The 26,258-nt window shown below is 40.5% G+C and overlaps 1 protein-coding gene across 1 annotated transcript; it reads right to left on the reverse strand.

Moving 5' to 3' along the window:
• Positions 1-15,914: 15,914 nt before the first annotated feature.
• LOC141332770 (scavenger receptor cysteine-rich type 1 protein M130-like) lies at positions 15,915-20,404 on the reverse strand. The gene is made up of 9 exons (XM_073837731.1): positions 20,373-20,404; positions 20,105-20,235; positions 19,608-19,922; positions 19,085-19,393; positions 18,694-18,981; positions 18,284-18,586; positions 17,789-18,103; positions 16,508-16,807; positions 15,915-16,237 (listed from the first exon to the last, which is right to left on the reverse strand). Exons 1-9 carry the CDS (start codon positions 20,402-20,404, stop codon positions 15,915-15,917), a joined length of 2,316 nt encoding a protein of 771 aa, XP_073693832.1.
• Between the last annotated feature and the right edge of the window lie 5,854 nt (positions 20,405-26,258).

The raw sequence follows: 26,258 nt of genomic DNA on the forward strand, positions 1-26,258 counted from the left end.
CTCTAACCTCCCAGAGCAGCGAGAACCTCCAACCAGCCTGACTTCTGAAGAAATAGAAGAAAAAGAAACATTAGTGACACTTTTTGATAAGGTTCAATTTGTTAACATAATTCTTTATGTACTGTATCACAACCGTAATAACATTATTTTAAACCATTTGTTGATCTAAGTTAATGATTAATAAAATACAAACTTTCATTTTAGTTCAGGCTTGTTCATAAATTCTTTTATGTTAATTTATTCAGTCATATGTAAAAGAAAATGTAGAAAAACATTGACCTACGGTAAAAAAAAATTAATTGTAAAATAAATAATACAATTATTAAACATATTATTAAATAATCCACTGTAGAAATATGATGTTTTTGTTAGTTCATGAAACCTAATGATTACAAATTTAACTTCAATATATATTAAATTATGTATATTTGATGCTTATATTAGAGTTAAGGCAGGTGGTTTATCAGTGAGGACAGGTTTAAAGCAGTTTACCTGAGCAGATGACTCCAGCATCTCCACTACGACCACAGCCTTGACTACCTTGTCCTAATGACCCACAGTTCTTTAATGTAGATTCTGATCCAATACACATGATTGCACTCATCCAGACTGATCCTGATCCTGATCCAAAATGGGCATCACCCAGACCATCTACAGGTTCTCCACAGTCCAGCTCTCTACACACCACTATAGCTTCTGCCAAATCCCAGCCATGATCGCACACTGTTCCCCACTGACCTCTATGAAGAACTTCCACTCTACCAGCACAGCGATTGTGACCACCAACCAACCTCACATTCACATTGTCTAAATATTGAACAGAGTGAATGGTGGATGAAGAGACAACAGAAGACAGAGAGAAATAAATATTGAGACTTAAAACACAGATATAAAATAAAACTTCACTTTAAAAAAAATATTTCACTCAAAGCAAATATATTCCAACCTGCACACACCAGTCCAATATCGCTGTCATGAGAACAGTTGTTTTCATGTGATGGTGATGTTGGACAGAAGTGAATCTGAGATTCATTTCCTCTGCACTGAATCTCTTGTGTCCACATCTGAGCATCTCCTTTGCCAAAAGCAGCTGTTCCCAGCACCTGTACAGGAGCCCCACAGTCCAGCTCTCTACACACAACCTCTGCATCCTGCTGGTCAAAGGCAGCATCACACACTGACATCCACGTCTGATCATGAAGTATCTCTACCCTCCCAGAGCAACGAGATCCTCCAACCAGCCTGACTTCTGAAGAACAAGAAACAGTGTTAACACTTTGCAATAAGTTTCAAATTGTTAAAAAACTGAAAGTAAACAATTTTTAAATATATTATTGAGAGGCTGAGTTAAGGAAGGTGGTTTATCAGTGAGGACAAGTTTGAAGCAGTTTACCTGAGCAGATGACTCCAGCATCTCCACTATGACCACAGCTTTGACTACCTTGTCCTAACATCCCACAGTTTTTAAGTGTGGATTCTGATCCAGTACACATGATAGCATTCATCCAGACTGATCCTGATCGAAAATGAGCACCATACAGAGCATCTAAAGGTTCTCCACAGTCCAGTTCTCTACACACCACTGTAGCATCAGCCAAATCCCAGAAATCACTACACAGTGTTCCCCACTGACCTCTATGAAGAAGCTCCACTGTACCTGCACAGCGACTGTGACCACCAACCAACCTCACATTCACACGCTCTAAATATTGAACAGAAAGAATGAGAGATGAAAAAACATTCCAAAGAAAAAATCATTAAGATAAAACAATCAAAAGCACCTTCCATTAGCACCCTTGGTAAGTAAAACAGTCTGTGAAAAAAAAAAAAAAAATCTTTGCTGTTTATTCTCTTAGTCTTTTATTCAAAATAATATCAAATCTAAACTCCAATTGAACTAAAATTGACAATTAAAATATTTAGTAAATTAATTTGTTAAAATTTAAATTCTTATAAGTACAAATCTACCTGTATTATATATGCATTAATATAGCACACTCTTAAGTTCACCTGGGTGATTCGGAAAACTTATTGTTTCACTGGCCAAAATGATTTAGTCGTCCATCACTATACGTACGACTGAAAACAGTAATTATGTGTTACAAAGGCTGTTGAGTCCCATAGATCAAGTAGCTAATTCAGAATGACCATTTCCACTGTAATGAAAATAATTAAAAGGTTTGGATCAACTAAAAAATGTTAACAAGAAGAATGTGTTCCAAAGATTGCAGCTGGAAAACTGCAATATTACTTCGATCTTGGTGTCAGAAAGTCTGCAAAACTATGATCAGACATGATCTACATGCCTACAACTTGTTTTGGAGCTTTGATAGTATTGGGTTTGATAGACACAAACCCGCTACAAAACCTGTGGAATAAGCTAAAGGAGAGTTTCCACATGCATGGACCTCTGAATCTGAAGAAATTGCATATGAAGGAACTGTCTCAGATCCACTGCAATGTATTCTCCAAACTTATTACACATTATAAGAAAAGACTTGTCTTGGCAAAGAGATGCTATCTTGGCATAGGGAGTTTGCACAGAGTATTAAATGAAGGGTGCCAATAACTTTTAGAATAATAATTTGTCTTTCAATTATTGTAAATAAAGTTTGCATTTATGTGAATATTTTGATAGAAAGACCAAGAGGAAAAATATTTTATCAAAGTTAATGGAGAATACCTGTACTGTAGATGCTTTATTCATGACATCTAGAGATTTGAATCTAAAGTAGTACCTGCACACACTACTCCAACGATGTATTTAGGTGAACAATTGTTGTGTGTTGGTGATGTTGGACAGAGGTGAATCTGAGATTCATTTCCTCTGCACTGAATCTCTTGTGTCCACATCTGAGTGTCTCCTTTGTCAAAAGAAGCTGCTCCCAGCACCTGTACAGGAGCCCCACAGTCCAGCTCTCTACACACAACCTCTGCATCCTGCTGGTCAAAGACAGCGTCACACACTGACATCCACGTGTGACCATGAAGTATCTCTAACCTCCCAGAGCAGCGAGAACCTCCAACCAGCCTGACTTCTGAAAGAACACAGATCATTTAAACAATTGTTACCAACAACAAAAACAATATTAATAGAAAATATTTTACAGAGATTAAAAAAAACAATCCTGAAAAAAAATGTTAGAAAATATTTGCAGAAATGATAATAATTTTATAAAATGTAAAGAAAAGGTTTAACCATAAATACAAAAGTGGAATTCTTACCACTTAAATAGAAATCCTTTTAGAAACAAAAATGTTTTGTAATACAGACCCACTACCAATAAATAAATAAATAAATAAACGAATAAAGATCACCAAAAAAAGAGACAAAGTATGGAAAAGCAAATATGCTCACTGTAAAAAATTTGCTGTAGTTCTGCAGCTGGTTGCCAGTAACTTACTGTAGATTTTTAATTTATGTTATTTACTGGCAACAGTTTGTTCAAAGTTAAATGAACATTAAACATTAACAAGTCTTTGTCTTTACAGAATAAAACTATAAAATAACAACGTACTGCAAAGCATTCTGGGAACCAGAAACCTTCATCAACCTTTTTCTGTTTTTTCCTTCAGATTTTGGTTCCCAGAATGCTTTGCATGAGGCTGTTATTTTAGTTTTATTCTGTAAAGATAAAGACTTGTTAATGTTTAATGTTCAATTAACTTTGAACAAACTGTTGCCAGTAAATAGCATAAATTTAAATCTACAGTAAGTTACTGGCAACCAGCTGCCAGTAATACTGTAATTTCTACAGATTTTGTTTACAGTGCTGATATATTATTCATTCACAAAAACCAATGCTTTTAAGTGAGACACAGTAAACAGTAAACTATGAGTTTAAACATTTTGTGGAATGCAAGTGCACATGGAAGTGATGTTCTATTAGACGTTTCTAGAAGGTACAGATTTTTTTTTTTTTTAATGACCAAGATTAGAATCTATTTTAGAGTAGCTTTATTGTAGTGTGAAGGATTTTCAGCTTTGAAATTAGTCATTTGGAATCGCTCACCTGAGCAGATGACTCCAGCATCTTTACTATGATCGCAATTATGATTACCCCATCCTGATGACCCACAGTTCTTCAGTGTGGACTCTGATCCAGTACACATGACAAAATTCATCCATATTGGTCCTGATCCTAATCTAAAATGAGCATCACCCAGAGCATCTACAGGTTCTCCACAGTCAAGCTCTCTACACACCACTGCAGCATCAGCCAAATCCCAGTCATCATCACACACTGTTCCCCACCGACTATTATGAATGACCTCCACTGTTCCAGCACAGTGACTGTGGCCACCAGTCAACCTCACACTGACACTGTCTATTAGAGCAATAGTTGAATAAAAAGGGAGATGAACATAATCGAATGCGTGTTAGAAATCAGTCAGCAGCATCATGATATAAGTGCTTAAAAATGCTTGAATTAAGATTGTTGTCCTCCTTGACCCAATGTATAAACTTACCAGCAGTGATGAGTTTTACCAGAATCATCAGCATCAGACAGCTCTCCATCATCTCCTCCTGCTCGAGCCACTATTCCATCAGCTCAGAAGGTAGCACAAGTTTCTCCTCTGCTCCCTCAAACACACTGAAGAAACTGGCTCCTGTCAGCCCCCTAAAGAGAGAGAGAGACTCACAGCTGCCAATGACACTCACTGTTACCTTATTAGACACAACAGAGGAAATCATCAAACAACTTATGTGACAAATCAGAGGAAGCATTTCTGATTTTCACCATATTTATCAATAGAACGTCAGCGCAGAAAAGGACTCCTCCTCCTCTGTATCGAGACACTTCACTGAGCTTGTGCACACACATCTGCCAGAGGCCAAAAATAGTAACACATCATACAGGAGACATTAAAGATTTCAGAGAGGAAGCACTCCAGGATATTTAAAGCATCAACACCTGCTGAGAAATAGAGACTGACGGGCTCTTTTTAAACATGTATTTCACTCTTACAATAAATAAATTAAAATTCCTTAATAATTTTGACACCCTGCAAATAACAATTTATAACATAAGTAAACAAGTAATCTTATTTAATTTTCTCAATTTATAGTGTTGACTGCAATCATTAAACAAATTTGCATCCCTCTTACATTTTCTAGCATAATAATAATAATAGTAATAATACTAATTATTATTATTCCTATTATTATATTTTATAATTGCCCATTCAATTTTAATATTTATTGATTTAAAAAAAGGCACACAAATCAATGTCTAACTGTAAATAAACTGCTTCCATTCACTACACATCAACTACAAAGTACATGAGCTTGTACGTTGAATGTAGCAATGTGTTACTCAACCACAAGATGGCAGCAAAACACTATTTATTCTAAGGACAGGCTGCAATATGCGTTTTATACTGCAATGCGTTAGTCTCCAACAGATGGCAGCAAACCATTTATTCCAGAAACAAACTGATAAGTGTCTTGTCCTTGTGTTAGGAGAGCGTCTCATTGTTCAACCGTTTTTCTCATAATAATGACTCTTAATGACTTTATTTCTGATCAAACTGACATTTTATTGGTGTAAAATGTTTTGGGGAAAAGCCTGTAATTAGACAAAGCAACATAATAGTGCTTCATAATAGACTGAGGTCTGACTGATGAGAGATACTGAGAATTTACCTTCTATTAACAACCACTGTAGGCAACAAAGTTTTCCTTTATCAACAATAAATTAAGAGGAGACATATTAAATATCAGCATAATGAAAATTTCAACATTTTCCTCCATAAAGACAATGAAAAGGTCATTCAGTTGGGGGGAAAAAATAAATCACTGAAATAGTGAGTCAGTGATTGATCCACAATTCTTCAATCTAGATTCTGATCCAGTACACATGACAAAATTCATCCAGATTGGTCCTGATACTGGTCCAAAATGACCATCACCCAGAGCATCTACAGGTTCTCCACAGTCCAGCTCTCTACACACCACTGCAGCATCAACCAAATCCCAGCCATCACCACACACTGTTCCCCACTGACCTCTGTGATGAACTTCCACTCTACCAGCACAGCGACTGTGACCATCAACTAACCTCACTTTTACATGGTCTGTATATTGAACAGAGTAAATGAGACAAAGAAATATTGAAAGGCAGAAAGAAAGATTCAGATGGCAAAAAGTTGAATGACAAAAACACATACATTTTAAAAAGGATTCTACTCAATTAAAGGAAATTCAAACCTGCACACATCAGTCCAACATCACTGTCATGTGAACAGTTGTTTTTATGTGATGGTGATGTTGGACATAAATTAGACAATACAAATAAACAAAATAAACAACAAAAAACAAACAAAGAAATCTTAATTTACAGATAAAAACAACAACCTATATTATGAAGAATCTCCACTGTACCGGCACAGCGACTGTGACCACCAACCAACCTCAAATTTACACGGTCTAAATATTGAGCTTCACAGAAACATGATGGAATGAGAATTAGAGTAGAAGAGGAAGAAAAACAAATATTGCATGTGGTAATAAAGTGGGACAACTGGAAAAATAAAACACAAGTTTCTAACTTTAATCACTTTAGCTATAGGCTACACTTTTAGCTTAATTAAGCTAAGACAGAAAAAAATACTAAAAAGTAACTTAATCTCTTTTATTCCTTGTGATGAGTATTACAACTGAAGATAGTACAATGAGTGTCAGGCACCTTTTCATCATCTTCATCACAATTAACTCAACACCCAGTACAAGCTTCTCCGCACTGATGATACAGAAGTACAGGCATCCTCTTAATGAGAGAGAAAGAGGCCCAACACCCTCCAATCACACTCGCTACTACCTTATTAGACACAACAGAGGAAATCATCAAACAACTTCACTGACAAATCAGAGGACGCTTTTCTCTTTTTCTCCATATATATTACAACTGTCACTCCTCCTCCCCATACATCAAGCAGCCTCACTGAGTGGAAGCACACACACACACACACACACACAAGTGTGTGTATATATATATGTTTATATTTATATATTTATATATATATATATATATATATATATATATATATATATATATAGAGAGAGAGAGAGAGAGAGAGAGAGAGAGAGAGAGAGAGAGAGAGAGAGAGAGACTTACAGGAGACAGGAAACTCTCCGGTTTATTTACAGCATCAAAGCCCAACACCTGCAGAGATGAGATAAAAGCACTGATAACTAACCGTATGTCCTAAAAATGCCTATAACATGCCTATTAACATGTAATAAACTCAACTCTGTAAATTTTTTAATAATAATATGAGTAAATATCATTAAAATAGTTTAACAAATATTTAGCAAAAAATATTATGTACAAATATTTTATGTAAAAATGATATAAATAATTTCTGTAACTGATTTGAAATTTACCTTATTCCACAAGTGGTTTCAGATGGCCCACAAAAACCAAAACTCTCTTTCAGTGAAGATAAGCATGTAGTTTTCCTTGTGACCAGCAGAGAGAGTCAGTGTGCTCCATTTCTGCTAAATCACTTTGTACTATAAATTCATCTTTTCCAAGTGTTGTACAATGTAGGCCAGAGCTTTTGCCATCTTATCAATGTACTCAAATCAAAAGTTTGAAATCAAATCAAGGTTTGCCTCTTTGCCGCCATCTCTTTTTGAAACCTGCAATTGTAGTTATTTGCGGAATTATCCTTTTATAAGTGGGTTGTGGATGGCCAAGGCTTCAGGGCGTGGATGAATCTAATCTCAGTTAAGGCACTAGTGTGGATATTCACTGTACTTAGGAATTACAGATAGTAAGTCTTGGAAATATGTCCAAAAGAAGATGTTTCACTTTTCAACAAGCAAGTAAGCGAACCATTTTTCTTCTGACCAACTGAAATTTTTTTTTTTACACTAAATCCCGCTACCAAATGTAATCTAAATTTTGAGTTCAACTTTTTTGAGTAAAACATTTCAGAACATAATTTCTACAGAAGGGGACCCAAGTCAATATGCTGCTCAGGGGGCCCAGAAACCATAGTGGCGACCTTATGCCTGTAAACTACAAAAGTAACTTATGTGAGTAATGTCATGACATTTATGGACATTTACCTACATGTCACCTGAGAAGAGAGACAAACACTAATTACTAACTAATGTTAACAAACACTAACAACAACTCTGGCATTAAGTACACAGACACAGATTAAAATTAAACCTTTACTCATTACAGATTCTAACAAAGTGTGATATGTAACAGTTAAAAATGGGCAACTTCGGAAAACCATTGATGTTTTTTCTTTACATTCTAACCAGGAGCACTACAGGTGTTGTTTAAATGCTTTTATAATATTGCAAATGAATTTGTGAGTACAGTAATAATACATATTTTATGGAATCACTGTATTGTGAACTCAAAACAGACAATCAATATGAAACTTTCACTACTTTACACAACATTATAACAGGAAATACATTTTGAAAAAAGAAAAAAAAAGATAATTAATTAATAAAGAGTTGCATTTTCAGGAATGAAATAAAAAACTCAAAACATATTTTGCACTCATATGTTTAAAATAATAAAATAGTTAATGGACTAATAATGTCTAATAACTGTAACAATAGCAAACTTTGGCTAATAAATTTGATTTAGTACATTCCAGAATTCAATGTTACCAAACAATGGTGGATTCCAACTTAATAGTATGCAGCATGTAGATCACTTAAAAGCTGTAATATGATGTGAGGATGTGGTGGTTGTGAGGAGGTCACTGTTTCAAACAGTCCCTCCCTGTTTTTCTGGCTCCTCCCTCAAATAATCATAGCCTGCTGTTAGAAAACAAGAGCAGGTTTATGTGTCAGTACATGCCTAATAAAGTAACATAATTAGCACATTAATGTTTGCAATGCATTATATTTTTTAGTTATGAAATCTAGACATATTTAGTGTGAGGTAAACGGGTCAAAATAACCTACCAAACAGATCTCGCACATCTTCGCTGACATTCATCACATCATCATATTCCTCCAGACCCCCCTCTGATATAAACATGTTAGTCATTAATTACATGAACAAAATTGTACACAGCACTTCAAAATACACTATAGTGTATTAAATACAAATGTTAATATGATAATGATTAAGTCAATATAATTTAGAAAAATATATAAAACCCACACCTGTTTTAACATTGGAGAACTGTTGTACAATGACAACATCATAGTTTCCTGCTAATTTATCTACAACAAAAATAGAAAATGAAATGCATTCATTAGAAGTACAAAATGTTGGATTTTGAAACCAAAACTGTACATACGTGTAATTAGAATGCATATAAAAAGTGTTAAAATCTGTAGAGATAATTAAAAGATATAAACCTGTAGCACAATGTCTCAGTCCAGCAGTGATCACATCATCATAATCCTCTCGTCTCATTTGTTCCTCTTTAAAATTATGCAGTAGCAAAGAAAAAAATAGCATAGATAAAGTGTACTGTTAAATAGCCAAATAGTTTAATTAGATGAAATCCTGTGAACAGTTACAAACCTTGCTGACCAGATGGGCCTTTCATAGTGGCAACTTCATTATAGTAGTCAGGTGGGACTCCTGCTGCAGATTGTGCTACAAAATGTAAAAGTTGTAATTATTAAAAATGATTTTGACATACGTGTTTTTGTATGTAACTGGTAAGTAACATTGTTATACTTGAGCCCTCTAACCTGAAATAAGCTTATCAGCATCTTCATACCCAGAATATTTATTTGTGGGCTTGTGATGAATCTCCTCATAAACGGCCTCAGTCGTCATCCTGTGTCTCCTCTTAGAGAGAGCTGTGAGTGTAGACAGACAAACCTGTTGTCAGTTCACAACACATGACTGATCACACATTGAATAAGACACAATATGACAGTCTCTGGATCTCTCCTACCTCTCCTCATCACTCTGTTCTGCTGAATCAGTATAAGCAGTGGCACTAAGAGCAGGAAGAGCACAACTCCCAGTACAATCACAAGCACTGGGAAGACAGAGAGAGACGCTGCTGGAGGAGTTTGTGGAGGAGAGACTGATGTTGAGCGCACTGGAGGAGAAGCTGATGCTGTTGTGGCAAGCGTAGTGGAAACTGACAAATCTGGCAAAACACACACAGACACATTCAAAATCAGGGTTGTCTTGAATACATAAAAAGATGAATAATATTTCTCAGTGTTTGCTCTGACATGCACAAGTGAGTCCAGCATGCTCTTTATGTGAGCAATCAGTGTGGTTATTCAGGGAGAGAGGACAGTCCCACAGGTGAATCTCATTCCCTCTGCACTCGACTCTGTTCAGCCACACAACACCTTCACCAGCACCAAAGACTGAATTCCCATCAGCCCTCAGTGCTGCTCCACAACCCAGCTGCCTGCAGACCACCTGAGCATCGCTGATGTCCCACTGATCATCACAGACTGAGCCCCACACAGCGTTATGATACACCTCCAGCCTCCCAGAGCACAGGCTCTCCCCTCCACTCAGTCTGAGGGGAACATGATCTAAAAAACACACACACAGAACAACACCTTAATTGCTAAACATAGCACTGTCAGAACAGCAGTACTTGTAAGGAGTACTGTATGTGTGTGGTTAGGTGTATACAGTACGTAGAGATGAAACCCGGCTGGTGTCCCCAGACACTCCCTTCAAGTTTTTTTTTTGATCCAATGCAAAATCAACAAATGTATGCATGTATACATTTTTTGACATGAAACAGTTACATCACCACCTTTTAAAGTTTTGTTATTGGAAAGAGTGCCAGACACTACTCATGCATGCTGAACAAATCACCAACAATTTTGGTACATTTTTAGTATTGGATCTAAGCTTTATTATAGTGCTGTTAATATTAATGAAATAACAACAGCAAATGTGCTAAAAAAATTTTTTTTTTGCAATTTTCTGGAAATTACTACAACAAAATCCTGGAGGGACTGCCCAGAACAAAATTACATACATATATTGCATAGGCTGTTATACTGTTCTTTTTCCTCAAAGAAACTTACCGGTAGACTGTCTCTGGTGGGGAGATGTGGAGCATGTCAGATAGCTTCGAGGTGACTCATGACTTTTCTTTTCTATAATCAGTTCATTAAATGTAAACCAGTATCAATATCTTATCATCTATTGCACATGTAATTTTTCAGTTTTGGAAAGTGCATCAGTCTTACCTGAGCAGGTGATTTTGGTGACTTCATTTTCATTGCAGTCATTCTGTCCCCAGGTTGAAGATGGACACTGCCACAGATTTGAATCATGTGGTCGACATTTCACTTTATCCAGCCAGTTACGAGCTGATTCCACTCTTGGTGCAGAATCAGACAAAACACCAGATCTTCCACAGTTCAGCTCTTGACAGATCAGACTCACTGTGTCTCTGTCCATCTGGTTCCAGCACACATTTCCCCAGGATCCATTGTAGAAAACCTCCAAATTCCCTTCACAGCCTTCAGTTAACCTGATCTCTTTAAACTCTAAATGCAAATGGAAATGAAAAGAAATGTAATTTTAAAATCCCAACATTAATGGGTATCATGCACACAGAAATGTGCTGTTAAAATGTATATTTTTCAGTAAATGTTAAGTTTACTGAAAACAAAATCCTGCATTATATTGTTTACCTGAGCATACAACTCCTACATCCTCCTTGTGATTACAGTCATGTTTTCCCCAGCCTGGAGAAGAGCAGCTCCACAGGGACGTCTCATTCCCCTCACACTCCACCTCATCCAGCCATATGGGTCCAGAACCAGGACCAAACCAGGCTGGTACCTGCTGGTTACTGAGGGCCACTCCACACTGCAGCTGTCTGCACACCACATGGGCATCTTTAATATCCCAGGAGTCATCACACACTGTCCCCCATGAGCCGCTGTGAAAAACCTCCAGCCTCCCTGCACAGTCTCCCCCAGAACCCACCAGCCTGATGGACCTACGACCTGACATTCAGAGAAAGAAAAACACATTATTCCTCATTTACAACTAGAGAATCTGTCCAGATGTTGTTGTTCTCACCAAGGCAGGTGATTGACAGCTGTTGTGTGGAGCTGCAGTTGAGAGTTTGTGGAGAGCTGCAGTTCCCCAGATGAGCTTCACTCCCAGAGCACTGGAAGCCCGTCACACACTCATGACTGTGTTCAGGACTGGATGAAGAGGAGCTGTAAAAGTTCAGCACAGAGCCACAGCCCAGCTGTCTGCAGACCACAGAGGATTCAGTGAGACTCCAGGAGTCCAGCAGAACTCTCCTCCAGACCTGATGGATGAAAACTTCCACCTCCCCCTCACACTGTCTCTCTCCAGACAACCGCACCAGACCATCATGAAGAGCAAGAGAAGAATCTGAAGAGAAGATGTGACATTTTTATTCAAATGTATTTTAAGGTAATTTATGTATTTAACATTCTTTTTATAATATCCTCTCACCAGAGCAGATGACTCCAACATCTCGTCTATGAGAACATTCAGCTCGACTCCATGAAGAGATGGAACATTCTGAGAGTTTTGTTTCATTCCCGTCACAATCAAACACATCAGCCCAGATTTCACCACTTCCCTCTCCAAACCAGTCTGATCCCACAACAGACACAGCAACCCCACAATTTAGCTGTCTACAGAGGACACTGGCAGCTCTCATATCCCAGCATGCATCACACACTGTGCCCCATTCATTGAGTAACTGAAGCTCCACTCTACCAGAACATGAGTCTGAACTGTTTATCAGTTTGGCCTCTGTGTAACCTGAATAAAAAAGTTAAAATACAGTATAATGTTGCTGAAGCAGAAGACAAAGTGTATCAACTTTAAATGAAGAGACACTGAATATTGATATTTTACCAGAACATATCAAGGCCACAATATTGTCACTGGTGCATCTGTGATTGTATGATGATAAGGAACAAAATGAAATCTGAGATTCATTTCCTCTGCACTGAATCTCTTGTGTCCACATCTGAGCGTCTCCTTTGCCAAAAGCAGCTGTTCCCAGCACCTGTACAGGAGCCCCACAGTCCAGCTCTCTACACACAACCTCTGCATCCTGCTGGTCAAAGGCAGCGTCACACACTGACATCCACGTCTGATTATGAAGTATCTCTAACCTCCCAGCACACATATGAGATCCAGCAGCAAGTCTGGAGTGTGTATGACCTGTTTGTATTGCATACAATAAAAATAGAGCCTGCTTAAAAAAAACAAAACACTTCTTTGTGAACATTAGTTGAGCTGGTTCTGATGTGGCAAAAAAAAAATTTAAACACTCATTGAACCGTTTCCTAAACGTTTACATATGTAAAGGGTCGCTGGACCTTATTATGATTTTTGTAAAATTGAAAACCATTTTCCGGTAAATGTAGTGCACTCTGTTAAAAATACGTTTTGAACAACATCATGGTGATAATATGATGATGAATGATCTTCAATAGTAATTTTTGGGTGAATTATTTATTTGTAATTGTGTAAATGCAGTAAAACAATCACTGTAGATTTTTATGTTTTCCAGAATGTCTAAAACTTAAGTGGTAATTAATTATAAGAACAATACTGTTTTGTTTAAATCAGACATGCATATAGATAGATAGAGAGAGAGAGAGAGAGAGAGAGAGAGAGAGAGGGGGGGGGAGAGGGGGAGAGAGAGAGAAAATCATATTGGGGGTAAAACATACAATATTATTAAAACAATGTATTCAAAAAATCAGTGTTCAATAAAAATTGGAAATAAACAAACAGAGTTCTTCACTCAAAAACGAGGTGTGAGGCAGGGCTGACCACTATCACTGACCCTCTTCAATATTTACATCAATGAATTTAGCGAAACTCCTCGAACAGTCAACAGCACTTGGCCTCACACTACATGACTGCAACATAAAGTTCTTGTTGTTTGCAGATGATCTGGTTCTGCTGTCTCCAACAGAAGAGGGTCTACAGCAGAACCTAGACATTCTGAACAAGTTTTGTCAGACCTGGCTATTAATCCTGACAAAACTAAAGTAATAACATTCCAGAAAAGACCCACATTTCAGGGAAAGAGATACAATTTCACCCTTGGTATGACCAAAATTGAATATGCCCCAAACTACACATACCTTGGGGTGAAAATAAGTTCAACTGGTAAGCTTAATTTGGCTGTGAATAAAATGAAGGAGAAAGCAAGAAGGGCCTTTTATGCCATCAAAAAAGCTATCCAAATTGAAATACCAGTTAGAATCTGGCTCAAAATATTTCAATCAGTCATAGAACCTATTGCATTATATGGCAGAGAAGTATGGGGTCCTCTCCTAAATTACGAATTTGAAAAATGGGACAAAAATCCAATTGAAGCTCTGCATACTGAGTTCTGTAAGAGGATTCTCAGAGTACAGAGGAACACACCGAACAACATGCAGGGCAGAATTAGGCCAATACCCTCTACTAATGCGCATTGAGAAACGAGCCATCAAATTTTTGAAACACCAAAAAATGGGTGACCCCAACTCTTACCATTTTAAAGCCCTTAAAAACCATGAAACGAACCCTGAAAAAAGTCACCTGATTCAGATGCTCCTGCAGCTGCAAAAACAAACTAACATGAATAACAATATCCAGAATCAGGACAATGAAATATCCATTCACAAAATTCAGCCCAACCAAATTATAAAAGCACAAAAAGAAAATTATCTATCCTGTTGGAATGAAATTACAGAAAAGCAAAGTAAACTTGATTGTTATTTGGCTCTACATAGAGATACTTAACTGCAGATTATCTGAGTACAGTGAAAAACTGTAAATTAAGAAGACAAATGACGAGGTACTGACTGAGCAATCATACTCTGTCTAGAGACGGGCAGATATCGACAGCACTGGCTGCCCAAAGAGAGCCGCATCTGCCCATACTGTAATCATGGGGAAGTGGAGACAGAGCAACACTTCCTCACCAGCAGTCCAAACTATCAAGAAATTAGAACAAAATTTTATCCAAAATTTGAAACACTTTGCCCTGACTTTAAAATGTTAAACAAGAAAACACAACTTCAATATTTATTAAGTGAAAAACAAAATTGTATCTTACTAGCAGCAAGATACATTGATGCCTATCACAAAAAGAGGGAGGAGTCAACAAATCAGTGATGCGCCCGCCACATACACATACACACATACACATACACGCACACACACACACACACACACACACACACACACACACACATGTTGAGTTTACATGTTTTATGGGGACATTCCATAGGCGTAATGGTTTTCATACTGTACAAACCGTATTCTCTATGGCCCTACACCTAAACCTAGCCCTCACAGGAGATTGTGCATTCTTTTACTTTATCAAAAAAACTCATTGTGCATGATTTATAAGCCTGTTTCCTCATGGGGACCTGAGAAATGTCCCCACAAGGTCAAAATCTACTGGTATTCCTATCCTTGTGGGGGCATTTGGTCCCCACAACGTGATGAATACCAGGTGCACACATCACACACACACACACACACACACACACACACACACACACACACACACACACACACACACACACACACACACACACACATTGTGTTTTAAATTGAATTGAATTTTAAATTGTTCTTAGAATTCTAAAATGTTAATTATTTGTCCTGCTTTTTTTATTATGTATATACATGCATGTTTCTGTTGCATACATATCTGTTTTACATTCAATGTAAACACTCTGCTTTGGCAATACACTGTAATAATTGTCATGCCAATAAAGCACATATTGAATTGAATTGAGAGAGAGAGAGAGAGAGAGAGAGAGAGAGAGAGAGAGAGAGAGAGAGAGAGAGAGAGAGAGAGAGAGAGAGAGAGAGAGAGAGAGAGAGAGAGAGAGAGAGAGAGATAACATATGTATTTTTTTTTACATATAAATCAAGAGAAAAGGGTTCGAAAGTGTGGCATGCTTTGAGGGTTTAGTGTTATTCACCTGAACAGATGACACCAGCATCCTTATCATGAGTACAGAAAGGTTTATTCCACCCTACTGACCCACAGTTCTTCAGGGTTGACTCTGTTCCTGTACATAATGCAGCACTCATCCAGATTGGTCCTGATCCTTGTCCAAAATGAGCACCACTCAGAGTATCTACAGGTTCTCCACAGTCCAGCTCTCTACACACCACTGCAGCATCAGTCATATCCCAGTCATCATCACACACTGTTCCCCACTGACCTCTATGATGAACCTCCACTCTACCAGCACAGCGACTGCGACCATCAACCAACCTTACATTCGTTACATCTAAAATAGAGGGAAATACAGAAGATGAGACACTCTTCTAATACTTTTACATACTTACATAAATGCTGGATTTTACTGATTTCTGCCAGCTGCTTAAAAACTCCAACTTGCCCCAGACAGTAGAACACAATATTACACTGTTATTTGTTATGTATATTAGTGAATTATTGGAAGATATTAGGGTGGTGGGGGCCCATCCAGTGTTTTTACACAGGTCTCATACAACCCAAATTAAACTACTGATTACTCTCATACTAATCCAACTCTTACCAGCACACAGAAGCTCCTGGTGATCATCACTAGAACAGTCATGCTTCATTGATAATACTGGACAGAAGTAAATCTGAGATTCATTTCCTCTGCACTGAATCTCTTGTGTCCACATCTGAGTGTCTCCTTTGCCAAAAGCAGCAGCTCCCAGCACCTGTACAGGAGCCCCACAGTCCAGCTCTCTACACACAACCTCTGCATCCTGCTGGTCAAAGGCAGACTCACACACTGACATCCACGTCTGATTATGAAGTATCTCCAACCTCCCAGAGCAGCGAGAACCTCCAACCAGCCTGACACCTGAAGAAGTGAGAGAATTAAATTACATGACACTGTTATCTTAGACTCAGCATAAACAACTCCATTTATTTAATATAAAACTACTAGTATTTATGTCAGGAAATAAAGTGTTTACTTGTACTGGGTTGGTACAATGAGAGCTTCTGAGGAAGAAATAATTATTACTTAAGTTGGACCTGGATAGGAGTATATTATTGTGGCATTATTAATTGCACATTTACCCACCATTAAACATTAAGTAAAATAAATATGAGCACTGGTTTATAACGGTTCATGTTTTTAAGATGACCTCTTCCAGTTATGTTATGTCAGCAGTATGTTAAGTTATGCCAACAGTAGAAATCCATATGTATGAGATTAGTCAATCATTAAATCACCACTTATTTTTGAACTAAAATCATTAATCATTAATGTTACACATGCCTTATATTTTCAGGGTTCCGACACCTTGGTTAACTTTAAATTCAAGGAGTCCAATACCCTCAAATTCAAGTACTTGTATGAACTCATGTTATCTTGTAAGATACATTGTTACAGTTTTTATGTTTCAAACACAACTATGCAAAACTGTATAAATGTCATGTTATTCAAATTTTAGTTTCCCGGTATGTCTGTATACATTTAGGTACCATCGTAGTAGTTCTGTGCGGCAATGGCAACGTACAACACAAAGTTCCTTACGCAGGAAACAATTAACGTAACATGTAAACGTGCATAACTAACATAAATCAAACAAGCTAGTATGCATAGGCCACGAAGTATTGATGAAATAACAAATTAGCAGACATGAGAGAATAATATGGAATTTTTCCCCAAAAAACTTCTTGCACAAAATAAATTCAAGCACTTTAAAGGAACTGTATCTGTGTATGTTTATTGTCAAAAACTTTCCAGGGCCTTAATATGTATATGTATTTTTTCAGATTCACAAACCTTCAAGGATTTTAACTTAGCAGGTCCTTGAATTTTGGAGCAACTCACCTGAGCAGATTACACCAGCATCTGTATCATGATCACAGTCATAACCATATTGTTCTACTGATCCACATTTCTTCAGTGTAGACTCTGATCCAGTACAAAATGCAGTTTTCATCCAGATTGGTCCTGTTCCTTGTCCAAAATGAGCATGACCTGGAACATCGACAGGTTGTCCACAGTCCAGCTCTCTACACACCACTGCAGCATCAGTCAAATCCCAAAAATCTCCACATAATGTTCCCCAATGACCTCTATGGTGAACCTCCACTCTTCCAGCACAGCGACTGTGACCACCAACCAACCTCACATTCACACTGTCTTTATATTGAAAACAGAAGACAGAAAATGAAATACTTAAACACAAAGTAACACAGTGGTGAGAGAAGTATCACACAATGAGAAAAAAAAAATCATACAAATCATACACAGCAAAAGATTTTACATTTATTTTAACTAAAATAAATTATAACATTATAACTAAAATAAATCTGCTCTAACCTGCACACACCAGTTTAACACTGCTGTAATGAGAACAGTTGTTTTCATATGATGGTGATGTTCGACAGAAGTGAATCTGAGACTCATTTCCTCTGCACTGAATCTCTTGTGTCCACATCTGAGTATCTCCTTTGCCAAAAGCAGCTGCTCTCTGCACCTGTACAGGAGCCCCACAGTCCAGCTCTCTACACACAACCTCTGCATCCTGCTGGTCAAAGGCAGCGTCACACACTGACATCCACGTCTGATTATGAAGTATCTCTAACCTCCCAGAGCACCGAGAACCTCCGACCAGCCTGACATCTTAAAAAAATGTGTATGAACCTTTTAGAACATAAAATACGTAACTTTTTCTTTTTTAACAAATTAGGTTTTGAAGTTACCTGAGCAGATCACTCCAGCACTCTTACCCTGACACACACCATTATATTGGCATGTGGCTGATCCACACTTTTTCAGTGTGGACTCAGATCCAGTACACATTGCATTAATTATCCAGACTGGCCCTGATCCGGGTGCAAGTTGAGCACCACTCAGAATATCTACAGGTTCTCCACATTCAAGCTCTCTACACACCACTGCAGCATCAGCCAAATCCCAGCCAATATCACACACTGCTCCCCATTGGCCCATATGAAGAACTTCCGCTGTCCCACTGCAAGGATTGTGTCCACCAACTAACCTCACATTTTTTCTGTCTATGCATGTAGGAGAAAAAATATATATTTATATTTTAAAACTATATAGGAAAAAATCATAAAAATTAAATAAATCTTTATCATTGAAATTTTCAACACATACCAGCACACAGCAGTCTAACACTGTTTTTGTGAGAACAGTTGTATTTGGGTGTAAATCTGTATGATACTGGACACAAATGAATCTGAGATTCATTTCCTCTACACTGAATCTCTTGTGTCCACATCTGAGTGTCTCCTTTGTCAAAAGCAGCAGCTCCCAGCACCTGTACAGGAGCCCCACAGTCCAGCTCTCTACACACAACCTCTGCATCCTGCTGGTCAAAGGCAGCGTCACACACTGACATCCACGTCTGATCATGAAGTATCTCTAACCTCCCAGAGCAGCGTGAACCTCCGACCAGCCTGACCTCTTAAGAAAACACAGATAATTACAGTTTTTTTTTTTTTTTTTTTTTTGCATCAAATCATTAAGTTATATATAAATTTAAATGTTAATAAATGTAACTTGTTACTACACACCATTGATTGTATCAAAAGTTTCATTAAAAAATGAAACTTTAAATAAAGATGTAGAACATGTAGAAGAACATATTTTCAATAAAGTCAGGGTTTGGGCAGTTTACCTGAGCAGATGACTCCAGCATTTCTAGTCTGATCACAGTTACTTTTACTCCATCCCACTGACCTACAGTTCTTCAGGGTGGATTCTAAACCAACACATGTGGTATGACTCATCCAGACTGGTCCTGATCCTGGTCCAAAGTGTGCCTTAGAAAGAGCATCTACAGGTTCTCCACAGTCCAGCTCTCTACACACCACTGCAGCATCAGCCAAATCCCAGTCATCATCACATACTCTTCCCCACTGATCTCTATGAAAAACCTCCACTGTACCAGCACAGCGACTGTGACCACCAACCAACCTCACATTCACACTGTCTATATATTAAACAGAAAAATTGGGGGAAGGGGAGGGGGATTGTTGTTGTTGACTTAATATAAATATATTATGATTATATTGTCTATCATCTGAAACACCACAGTAAAGTAAGCAATGTACAAACATAATATTTCTGAAAGTAACATTGCTTCAAACATTTCTTTTTTAATTATGTACTTACCAGCTCTGATGATTATTACAACTGCAGGCAGCAAAACGAATGTCAGGAATCTTTCCAGGATCCTCATCATGATTAACTCAACACCCAGTACAAGCTTCTCCGCACTGATGATACAGAAGTACAGGCATCCCCTTAATGAGAGAGAAAGAGGCCCAACACCCTCCAATCACACTCGCTATTACCTTATTAGACACAACAGAGGAAATCATCAAACAACTTCACTGACAAATCAGAGGACACTTTTTGATTTTCACCATATATATCAAACCTGTCAGTGCTGATGAACTCCTCCCCACACATCAAGATGCCTCACTGAGGGGAAGCACACACACAAACATGCAGATATATTAATATGAACTCATAAGTATATAAGACTTACGGGAGACAGGAAACTCTCCAGTTTATTTACAGCATCAAAGCCCAACACCTGCAGAGACGAGATAAAAGCACTGATAACTAACTGAATATGTCCTAAAAATGTCTATTAGTGCACACATGTTAGGATGACATTATTACATAAACTCAACTCTATACAATAAATAATATTGTAAATATATGTTTGGCTTAAAAATTTTATGTAAAAAAAAATATTTGACTAATGTGAAATTTACCTCATTCTGAAAGTGGTTTTAGTGGGCACACAAAAACCGTAAGTCTCATACAGTGAAGAGAAGCATGTAGTTCACTTTATGACCTCATACAGTGAAGAGAAGCATGTAGTTCACTTTATGACCAGCAGAGAGAGTCAGTGTGCTTCATTTCTACTAAAGCTACTAAAAACAATTCTACTATCATATACTATTTATATTGAACTTCATCCTCTGAAGGGTGATGGTGAGCTGGAGCCTACCACAGTGTGCCAGGCCACAGCTAGTGTGACACTTAAACGGATGGCCAGTCTATCACATGGCTTACACATAGACATACAAACATTCACACTCACTTTCATTCACACCCATCGGAAATGTATAGTGTCTGCTTCACATTTGTTGCATGTCTTGTGAGGGAAACCTGAGCATCTGTGAGCAAACCAATGCAGACACATGGAGAACATGTAAACTCAACACAAAATGACCTCCTGGCTCTGAGACTCAAACCAAAAACCTTCTTACTAAGCACTGTACCACAAAGCAATTTCTCTCTCTCTCTCTCTCTCTCTCTCTCTCTCTCTCTCTCTCTCTCTCTCTCTCTCTCTCTCTCTCTCTCTCTCTCTCTCTCTCTCTCTCTCTCTCTCTTTCCGCGTTTGCGCATGCGTGGGCGTCTGTGGAGTGAGTGGAGAGTGAATCAGAGCGTGCCTGAAGTTCTCTTACGAGAGGTCTCTCGTACTGCGTAAGTATCTTACGCTAGGGGAAAATCCTTTTCTGCGAGATATTGAAGCCAAAAATTATCCTTAATTTTGAAATAATGTAAAGCGCGTTGCAGCAGCATACAGACATAGGCGAAACAGCTTGCGCGCCTATTGGCTGCTCTGCGGCAACTGCAGCAGCCTATTAGAGCGAGGCCTGACGCGACGCCAGATCCAATGGGGGCATTTCGCGCCCTTTGCGTCGCTTCGCGCCCTTTTCGTAGCTTCCCGCCTAAAAGGGTGTGGTCTAGACCTATAAAGATCGCTCGTAGGCAGCTATTATCTGATTTTTCATCCTTCAAGCGAAGCACACGCATCTCTGGAGCCGGAGAAGAAGCCGACGTCGACTGCAAGCATCTCAGCGGGACGAGCCACTGAAGCTGCTGGCCACGCCGCCTTCCGTGCCTTCCTGCTGCGCTTTCCGGCGCCTATATCCTTCATAATCTACAGTGTGTGCCCCCACCAAAGTTATTCGCTCGTCCAGTTCCAGGAAATGTGACTGTTCCAGTGTTTTCTGCAGCCAACAAACCGGCTCCGTCGCCTGTTTGCCTGCACACAAAAGTCGTTCCCACGGCTACACAGATAAACCCCCAATAAAGTGTATTGTCTGGTGTCCCGGCCACGGCCGATGGTGTTTCACGTGTCGTAAGAATGCCCACTAACCAGTGCTCATCTCTACACACAAGCACAGCGCACATAAAATCGACTCAGATCGATTGCGCTTCACAACCGGCCACGGCCGATGGTGTTTCACGTGTCGTAAGAATGCCCACTAACCAGAGCTCATCTCTACACACAAGCACAGCGCACATAAAATCGACTCAGATCGATTGCGCTTCACACGTGGTAAATGTGCCCGCTTCACAGTGGCCACAGACACCACATTATGCACGTCAAACGGTTTCTGTAAAAACGAAACCAAAAGTGCATTCGCTCTATGCAGGCGAACGTTGTCTGGAGTGTGTTAAATGTGCCCACTGCCCCACAGCCACATCCACACACAGACATAATAGTTCCCTCTATCAGCGTGCCCCATGCCTCAAATGTCACGAGCACGTTTTGCATGAAATCAACGTGCATTCGCTCCATGCAAGCGAACGATGTTTGGAGTGTGTTAAATGTGACTGTTCCAGTGTTTGCTGCAGCCAACAAGCCGGTTCTGTCGCCCGCTTGCCTGCACACAAAGGCTGTTTTCACGGCTACCCAGATAAACCCCCAATAGAGTGTATTTTCTGGAGTCCCGGCCACGGCCGATGGTGTTTCTTGTGTAGTAAAAATGCCCACTAATTAGTGCCCATCACTACACACAAGCACAACCTGTCACATAGGTCTCGCGCACATAAAATCGACTCAGATCGATTGCGCTTCACATGTGGTAAACGTGCCCACTTCACAGTGCCCACATACATCACATTATGCACGCCCCAAGGTTTCTGTAAAAACGAAACCAAAAGGCGTTCCCTATATGCAAACGAACGTTGTTTGCAGTGTGTTAAATGTGCCTGTTGCCACACAACCACATCCACACACAGACATAATAGTTCACGCTATCAGCGCTCGCGCCCCGAATGTCACGAGCACGTCTCTTGTGGCGCAGCACACCGAAACCACTCCGTTACTGAAAGAACGGAGCGCGCTTCGTATTCAACCTCTAGCTATTCATGCAAACGCATGGGAAAAGCTTCCAGGGGTCTCGAAATGGGTGCTAGACATTATAAAAGGAGGCTATTCGCTACAGTTTCACCGACGCCCGCGCCTCTATACAGCGCGCGTCGAGACCACAATGCAGACAGCACACCTGCTTCGAGCCGAAGTGGCGAAACTATTGAGCAAAGGGGTCATAGAGCCCCTTTCTCAAGCTCAAAGCGAAGGGGGGCTGTACAGCAGATATTTCCTGGTACCGAAAAAAGACGGTGGTCACAGACCCATATTAGATCTAAGGCAACTGAACAAAGCGCTGGTGAAGCGTCGGTTCAGGATGCTCACGACCAGAAAAATCCTCGCGCAAGTTCGCCAAGGAGACTGGTTCGTGTCAGTGGATCTGAAAGACGCGTATTTTCAAATACAGATAGCGTCACGTCACAGGCGTTTTTTGAGGTTCGCCTTCAAGGGCCAGGCATATCAGTACACAGTCCTGCCGCTCGGTTTGTCCCAGGCACCCCGTACATTTACGAAGTGCATGGACGCAGCGCTCGTTCCTCTCAGACTGAAAGGCGTGCGCATACTGAACTATTTGGACGATTGGCTGATTCTAGCGCAGTCTCGCTCAGTGCTTGTACAGCATACGACCATGTTACTCGATCACCTCGAGAATTTGGGTCAATTGGGCGAAGAGCTCACTGTCCCCCAGTCAGAAAACTTCCTTCCTGGGCACAGAATTGGACTCGCTGTCAATGATAGCGCGGCTGTCACCACAGCGCGCAGCAGACATTCAGCGCACAGCGGGCTCGTTCCGCTGCGGTGCGTCTGTCCCGCTCAAAAAATTTCAGAAAATGCTGGGTCTCATGGCCTCAGCGTCATCAGTTCTGCAGCTGGGTCTGCTATGTATGCGCCCACTGCAGTTCTGGCTGAAAGCACGCGTCCCGCGTCAAGCGTGGGCGTCCGGTCGGCTTCGTATCACGGTCAATCAGAAATGTGTCACAGCCCTGAAACCGTGGAGAGCAATCGACTGGTACCAGTTAGGTTTAAGCCTGGGGACTTCCTCAAGAATAAAAGTGGTGTCTACGGACGCGTCCACCTCGGGATGGGGGGCTCTGCTCAAGGGCAGACCGTCTTTTGGCCAGTGGTCAGAACGGGAAAAGCTCCTGCATATCAACTGCCTCGAAATGCTGGCAGTACAGAACGCGCTGATGCGCTTCTGTCTCCAAATAAAAGGAAACCATGTACTAGTCCGCTCGGACAACATGTCAGTGGTTTCCTATATAAATCGCCAGGGCGGTCTCAGGTCCAAAAACCTATACAGACTTGCAGAACGCCTCCTGGTATGGGCTCAGCGCAACCTGCGCTCGCTGAAAGCAGCGCATGTGCCGGGGCTTCTAAACATAGGGCCAGACAGACTGTCCAGGAACAATGTTCCAGCAGGCGAATGGTCTCTACACCCACAGACAGTACAACTACTGTGGAAAAAATTCGGCAGAGCGGAAGTAGACCTGTTTGCATCTCCGAACAACGCTCACTGTCTGGAATTTTACTCAAAAAGCAGAGACGCGCTGGCCCACGAATAGCCCCGCCGTCATCTCTATGCTTTCCCCCCCCCGTCTCTCTCCTACCTCAGGTGATAGAGAGGGTCAGGGAAAAAGGATGTTCAATACTGCTGATAGCGCCGTTTTGGGAAAACCAGCCCTGGTTCCCAGCGCTGATGCAGCTGACGAGCACTGCCCCATGGCCGATACCAGTGAGGAGAGACCTTCTCTCTCAGGCCAGCGGCTCGATTTGGCATCCTCACCCAGAGCTGTGGTCCCTTCATGTCTGGGCCACCAGCGAATATATGATGAACTCCCTAAAGGAGTATTAAACACGATCACGCAGGCTAGAGCCCCTTCTACGAGACGGCTCTATTCCTCAAAATGGTCTGTGTTTTCGGGCTGGTGCGCAGCCCGCGGCTCGTCACCCACTAACTGTGGTGTGATGGAGGTGCTTTCCTTTCTACAAGAGCTGCTGGACAAGGGCAGAACCCCGTCCACGCTCAAAGCGTTTTCGAGCACAACGCTAGGTCAGTCAATAGGAAGGAACGATTTAGTTATTCGCTTCCTGAGGGGAGCTAGAAGACTAAATCCCCCCAGACCTCCCTCAGTCCCCGTATGGGACCTTTCTGTGGTTCTAGAGGCCATGAAAGGTGGACCATTCGAGCCTCTGCAGACGATTGATTTGAAATACCTGTCTCTTAAGACTGTGTTTCTGCTGGCTCTCGCTTCAGTGAAGCGCATAGGGGATTTGCACGCACTCTCTGTGAGCGCGACGTGCATGGAATTTGGACCTAATGACTCTAAAGTCATACTCAAACCCAAACATGGTTACGTTCCAAAATCACTCAACACACCGTTTAGGGCACAGGTCATCGCGCTGTCAGCCCTACCGGTCAATGATGAGGAAACGGACGCGAGCCTCCTATGCCCAGTCAGGGCATTACGAGCTTACGTGTCTCGCTCGTCTGCTTTTAGACAGACAGAGCAGCTTTTTGTTTCGTTTTACGGGCGTCCCAAGGGACTGGCCGCGTCGAAACAGAGCTTATCCAGATGGATAGTTGATGCTATTGCGTTGGCATATGCTTCCAAGGGCATGCAGTGCCCGGTTGGTGTCAGAGCACATTCCACGAGGGGCGTGGCCACATCGTGGGCGTGGTCGAGTGGGATTGCCTTGCAAGATATTTGTACGGCGGCGGGCTGGGCCTCTCCGTCTACATTTATAAGGTTTTACAACCTGGAGGTTCCCGCCTTACAGGCCAGATTGCTGTCAGTCTAGATGTTCAGTGTTGTCTGACCTGATGTTATCAGCTCGGAATGCTGCGTCTACTGAGCACAGCTCTAGGGTCGACAGTGAAAGTAATAGCACAAGATGTGTCTGGGCAAACTGTGTGAAGACCCTTATTCTTACGTCAGCTCAGGCCATAACCCCGCCCTGTATGTACGTCTATTTTAGCGTCTGAGTGACGCTGCACTATGTGGAAGAGTGCGGCGTTGCCCCTCCCTCTTCCCCGGACTCCCTGTGAGTTCTATAGGTGATTATGAACTGTATGAACCCCGGGCTTTCGCCCTTGGGTCTTTGGTGTCAGATCTCAGCATGCACGGCGTTTTACACTGGGTCCCCTAG

This window comes from Garra rufa, chromosome 4 (genome assembly GCF_049309525.1).
Source record: "Garra rufa chromosome 4, GarRuf1.0, whole genome shotgun sequence".
Classification (NCBI taxonomy): Eukaryota; Metazoa; Chordata; class Actinopteri; order Cypriniformes; family Cyprinidae; genus Garra; species Garra rufa.